At 41.8% G+C, this 6,618-nt stretch overlaps 1 protein-coding gene across 1 annotated transcript; it reads right to left on the bottom strand.

The window, feature by feature from the left end:
- Window positions 1-1,229: 1,229 nt before the first annotated feature.
- Window positions 1,230-3,242, bottom strand: LOC110904037 (H/ACA ribonucleoprotein complex subunit 4). The gene has a single exon (XM_022149848.2). It carries the CDS (start codon window positions 3,160-3,162, stop codon window positions 1,435-1,437), a length of 1,728 nt encoding a protein of 575 aa, XP_022005540.1. The 5' UTR covers window positions 3,163-3,242; the 3' UTR covers window positions 1,230-1,434.
- Window positions 3,243-6,618: the final 3,376 nt, after the last annotated feature.

Genomic DNA, 6,618 nt, shown 5'->3' with positions numbered 1-6,618 from the left:
AGTTAGTGCTAAAGAACTTATGGTGTAATGAGTTTTATAAAAATAAAAAAATAGAACTTTGACTGTAATTATTGAAGTTAAAGGTCATCCGATACAAACATAAAAAATGAAAAGTGTAATTTACCCTTCTATAAATGTACCTTTTACAAGTATAAATATTTAGTAAACTTTTTATATGACATAGCTTTTTGGTTAGATCCTTGGGTTATTAACGAGCCGCTTAAAGACAAATTTCCGAATCTACTTTTGTTGGAGTCGGAGAAGAGAAGCAAAGTCAACGATCGGATCAGTTGCGTCGCGGGTGTTTCGGCGGGAAGATGGAAGTGGAAAAGGCAGGCGATGTCGGCTCAAGAGCTGGCGGAATTGGATCAGTTATGTGCAATCATTTGTTCAGTTTCGTTAAGTGACTCGCATGATAGTTGGAAATGGAACGGTGCGGCTGATGGTGAGTTTAGTGTGGGCGCGGTTAAGAGTTTCTTGAATAAGAGCAGGGGCAGTAGTGAAAATTTTGTGGTCAAATGGTGCAAGTGGCTTCCGATTAAGTGTAATGTTTTCATATGGCGTGCCGAGATGGACAGGATTCCTACTGCTGTGGAATTGGTTAAAAGAAACATTAATATCGCTAACACTAACTGCCCTTTGTGCGAGTTTGGTGATGAGAAAGTGGAACATGTTTTTACCTCGTGTTTCGTTGCTTCGGTCGTATGGTTAAAAATCAGCAGGTGGTGTAAGTTTCCGAACATTTACGCGTTTTCCTTTCGGGATTTGCTGGATTTTCACAGCAGATGTGGGCTGGGAGAAAAAGGCTGCAGAAGCTTTGAAAGGAATCATTCGGATAGCATGCTGGAGTTTGTGGAGAGCGAGAAACAGGTTAAAATTCAATGGCAAGCATGTTAGAATAGACGACGTTGTGAGCGAAGTTAAGTCGGTTGGGTTCCTGTGGTTTAAAAGCAGGTAGAAATTGAAGAACATAGATTGGGATGGTGTAAATTTGTATTTATGTAGTCGCTCTTTATGGCTGCCCGGTTTGGGTTTGGTTGTGTTTTAATGAAGTTTTCATTTCAAAAAAAAAATGGTAACGTAAAGTTTGACCTGCCACGCAAGCAACACAAACGCAACGTTGATGTTGGTTTAATTTTTGAAACCAATAAACGATAACGTAAAGTTTGAGCGTTTAAAAAACTACCAACCTAAAAAGCCAACAAAAAAAGAAAAAAAAAATACCAAAATGCCTTAAAAGCTGCTTATAAGAAACTACAAAAGCTTCAAAACTCCAGGTGAGCAAAATCCATACAAAACATATCAAAAATACATAGCAACTTAAGCAAGAATAGAAAAGATAAACATAGAAATTCAACTCTAAATGCAACTATTGGAGCCATGAATTCAAGAACTTCAAAGCTCAACTTGAAAATTTAAAAAACCATCTTATACCTACTCATCCTCTGCGTCTTTCTTCTTTTTCTTCTTCTTCTCACTTTTGCTTGGTTCTTCACCATCTTCAGTGTCTTTACTTTTCTTTTTCTTTTCGGATTTATCGCCATCTCCGTTCTCAGCTACATCCCCGTCTTTCTTCTTTTTCTTCTTCTTCTCTGTAGTCTCCCCTTCTGCCTTTTCCTCTTCAGCTACATCCCCATCTTTCTTCTTCTTTTTCTTCTTCTTCTCGGTCGTCTCACCTTCCGCCTTCTCCTCTTCTGCTTCAACCTTCTTTTTCTTGGACACGGGTGTTTCTTCAACTTCTAAATCTTCTAACTTCCGTTTAACCCCTGCATCACCATCTTCATCATCCTTGTCCTTCTTCTTCTTCTTCTTTTTCTTCTTCTCACTGTCAACTTTCATGGTATCTGCAGCTTCCTCCACAGCTTGTTCGGCTGCAGGCGCAGCAGCAAGGCTAGCAACGATAGAGTCACCACCAGTAGGAAGAACAACGTTCCTCGTCCACTCAGCCGGAGTTTTCTCATTCGGTTTTCCATGTTTGCTCAACTTCCCTTCAGAAATCAGCTTCTTTTTCATCGAAGCAGTCGGACCCAGCCCCCATTTTCTAGGATAGGTATCTCTATCCATCACCACCCTCTTAATCTTCGCTACAACACCATGATCACAAGTGGCCATTACAGCGGTAGTCATCTCCGCTATACCTAACGCTATCGCCTCCCCTTTCGTTGTCATCAAAACCACTTCCTCCCCGTTCTCAATACCATTCTCAAACCTCAACAAACCCGGAATCATAAACTTAGCACCATAACAAATAGCATTCACCGCAGAATCCTTAACCACTAACCTCTTATAACTAGTCAACAACACCTCTAACGGCATAATCACACGCCTCAAATAACTCTCATCTCTATAATTATCATACATCCACTGTGCATCCATAACATCATGCATAGTAATCATATTATCCTTCTCGCCCATAATACCGGACCGAACCCTTCTCAACTCCTGCATATGCCCACCGACCCCCAAAATCAACCCTAAATGAACACACAGAGTCCTCACATAAGTCCCGGCCTCACAACTAATCCAAAACACAACCAAATGCTTCTCAGCATCATACTCCAACAGCTTACTCTCGTAAATAGTCCTAATCCTAAGCTGCCGCTTAACCGCGGAAATCAACGGTGGACGTTGAAAAACCGCACCGGTCAACGTCTCGAGTGCACGGGCCACTTTGGCAACATCAGGGACAGCAGAATGTAACCTAGCAACACAAACATACTCTTTACCAGCACCTTGCTGAGACTTAACTAACCTAGTGGCTCTATCAATGCAAACAATCAAATTACCAGTGACTTTGGGGTCGAGTGTACCGCTGTGGCCCGTTTTCTCGACCCGAAGGATCCGTTTAATCCAAGCAACAACCTCGTGTGAGCTAGGGTTAGCAGGCTTATCGAGGTTAATGACACCATACCTGATGTATTCAGCGAGAGGACGCTTCAGAGGAGAGTAGCCGGATGGGAGAGGAGTGTAGTGGCCGGTACGGACGTTCAATCGGTCGTAGTTTTTGAGGAGAATGGGCCATTCGGATGTGTCGATTGCTGGTGTGAAGCTTTGTGGTTTGATCAAGTAATCTTCGGTGGCGGCGGGGGGGTTTTCGGTGGTGTCTTTTGACTTGCTCTTCTTTTTCTTCTTATCGGACCGGTGGAGCTCAACGTCGGACATGGTGGATGTTTGTGGCGGAAGGAGTTGCCGGAATGGTGGTGGCTAGGGTTTTAGGAAAATAAGAAATGGGTTTTTAGGGTTTTGAGATTTTATAGGGTGGGTGATCTTTTTTTTCTTTTAATAAGTTAAATTTTTCATTTCAATCAGCAGGATAAATTAGGATAGTAGGTAGACGGGCAATAAAAGCATCGACATCCCTTTCTGAATAAAAATCCTTAATTGAGTTTTATTTTCGATATCAGAATATAATGTATACATAATAATAAGAGTTAAATGTCATTTTAGTCCTTGTGGTTTGGGCCATTTTGCCAGTTTAGTCCAAAGGTTTCATTTTTAACCTATGGGTCCAAAAAGGTTTCACAGTTGTCATTTTAGTCCACTGGGTTAACTTCATCTATTTTTTCTGTTAAGAGAGGGCCAATTTGGTCATTTTGTATGTAATTCTGTAATCTAAAATGGCAATTCAACCATATAAAATGACCAAATTGGCCTTCTCGTTAACAGAAAAAATGGATAAAGTTAACCCAATGGACTAAAATGGCAACTGTGAAACCTTTTTGGACCCATAGGTTAAAAATGAAACCTTTGGACTAAACTGGCAAAATGGCTCAAACCACAGGGACTAAAATGACATTTAACTCTAATAATAATTCATAAAATATTAATTGAGATTATATACAGACAAATACTTTATATAAATCCGGACGCATGTTGTACTCTTTCGCTTTTCTCTTCTCATAGTTTTGATGAATAGCGTTGAATCCCTTCCCCTGCGCAAGAGTTAAGGCTGAACATCAAAGACCTTCCGGCTTACTCGAACAACCGCCGATACCTATATGGAAGTGGGAGAGCATAGCTATGGATTTCGTAACTAAGCTTCCAACCACACCATCCGGTCACGACAGTATTTGGGTTATAGTCGATCGTCTAACCAAATCAGCCCACTTTTTGCCAATACGAGAAGACTATAAGGTGGCCAAACTAGCCCAAATCTACACCGACGAGATCATTCGTAATCATGGTACGCCTCGCGACATCATCTATGACCGTGATGCTCGGTTTACTTCGAGATTGTGGGAAACATTTCAAGCGGCCCTTGGTACGGCGCTGAACTTTAGTACTGCATTCCATCCACAAACCGACGGACAGACTGAAAGAACGATCCGTACTCTTGAAGACATGCTTCGTGCGTGTGTTATTGATTTTGGTGGTAGTTGGAGCAAACACCTGCCATTGGTCGAATTCTCGTACAACAACAGCTATCATGCCAGCATCCAAATGGCACCATTCGAGGCCTTATATGGTAGAAGATGTCGTTCGCCTATTGTATGGCACGAGATCGGTCATTCCCAATTAACCGGTCCCGAGATTCTACAAGAAACGACTGACAAAATCCATCAGATAAGAGACAACTTGGTGAAAGCTCGGAACAGACAGAAAAGTTACGCCGATAAAAGACGCAAGCCCCTTGAATTTGAAGTTGGCGACTACGTACTCCTAAAGGTATCACCTTGGAAGGGTGTAGTCCGATTCGGCAAGAAAGGGAAACTCGCGCCTCGATATGTTGGACCTTTTAGGATTCTGGAAAGAATCGGAAAAGTTGCCTACAGACTCGATTTACCGGAGGAACTTAGTAACGTCCACCCGACTTTCCATGTGTCAAACCTTCGAAAGTGCTTAGCTGATCATGATGCGATCATACCACTTGACGATCTTCAGGTCAACGAAACGTTACACTTCGTGGAAAAGCCTGTCGAAATCATGGATTACCAAACCAAGCAACTCAGACGCTCTCGAATTCCGATCGTGAAAGTCCTATGGGAAGGCAAACGAGGTGCGGAGTTCACTTGGGAACTCGAAAGCGACATGAAGGCCAAGTACCCGCAGTTGTTCAGATAGATCTGAAGCATCAAATTGGTAAAAATCACGGTGATGTACGGCTCTCGGCCTAATTTTGGGACGAAATTCGCTAAACAAGGGGAGGCTGTAACACCCCGTGTTTTCCAAATGTCAAAGTCAAAGTCAAATGTTGACTGTTATTGGAATTAATCTATTTTAATTTTTGTATTATGTGAAGTAAGTGTTGTATAATCACAATGAATCGAATGTTAATCGAATGCGAATCGATAATCGACTTTGAATGGTAGGAAGTAACAATGCGATAAAGCTAATCAATCAATAATCAAGCTAATCAAATCAATCATCAGACTCGAATCTCGAATTATGCGAACTTTGGTGCTTTTATACGTGTGTGTGTGCCTTATGTGTTACTTGTGCGTGTTACTTTACGTTGTTGTATGTGGTGAACCAATCAAATCGAATCGAAACTCGAAAGGTAATCGAACTCAGTCGAAAATCGAAATCGAATTATGAAGTAAGGATGCTTATATGTTAGATATAGTAGTTGGGATTAAAAGTAATTTGATTAGGAACTCTATCATACTCAAGTCATCGCTCATCGAAATCGAAATATCAAAAACCGTCGCGAAACGCTCAAAAGGTTGTGCCAATCGAACAGGGCAACCTGATCGAACATGCCAACCGATCGAACAGACCTGTTCGATCGGCCAGCCCATTCGGTCAGTGCAACCCTGGCCGATCGGACGCGCCTTTCCTCTTTTGGAAGCCTATAAATAGGGCTGTCATTGTCATCTTTACCACTTTTGGAAAGCTCTGACCGACCAGCTCCTATTCTTCATCTTTTCTCAGATTTCTCTCCGATTCGGTAAGTTTTCACTCTAACTCTTGTACGATCTTGTTCATTTAATGATTCTACACCTTTCTATCTTTCAAAACTTGGATTCTAACCGTGAAATCACCAAGATCTAGGTGTTCTTGGGTGATGTCATCATGGTGTTCTTCAAGAACATCATGTTTTGGCATCATTCAACCATGATTAGCTTAGATCTAGCTGATTTCCACATAAACAAACTAAAATCTACCAAAGATCTTAACATTTCACGGTGGAAAGGATTGAAAGACGGATTTTCCAACTATCTTTCAACTCTTTTACACTCAACACACTAAACCGGTAGAAACGAAGCTTGAACCAACTCACAAATCATTCTAAACTATCACATGGTTCAAGGTTCGAATTCTAACTACGAGGTTCACCGATTTCGGGTCAAACGTTAAACTACCATTCCGAACAGTTTACTGGCCGGACTTGGGTGATTCCTGCCCGAACCAGTAAAACAAGTAAGAACCTAAGTTATGTGGTTTAACTCGTTGTCAAAATACCTCAGAATCACACCAAAGTAATCAAAACAACCAAGTGTTAGACGATAGACCAACCAGGTCAGGAATGCTGGCCGAACGGTTAGCCTATTCGAACGAACAGCCCACCCGAACGGACTTCCCAGCCGATCGACCGGGTTAACCGATCGGCTGGCACATGGCCCACACTATCCACACATTCATGAAGTATGGTATTGACGAGGTGATGTTCGATCGAAC

This window comes from Helianthus annuus, chromosome 14 (genome assembly GCF_002127325.2).
Source record: "Helianthus annuus cultivar XRQ/B chromosome 14, HanXRQr2.0-SUNRISE, whole genome shotgun sequence".
Taxonomy (NCBI): Eukaryota; Viridiplantae; Streptophyta; class Magnoliopsida; order Asterales; family Asteraceae; genus Helianthus; species Helianthus annuus.
Note: the sequence above shows the minus strand (reverse complement) of the source record. Positions and strands in the feature narration are given on the sequence as shown.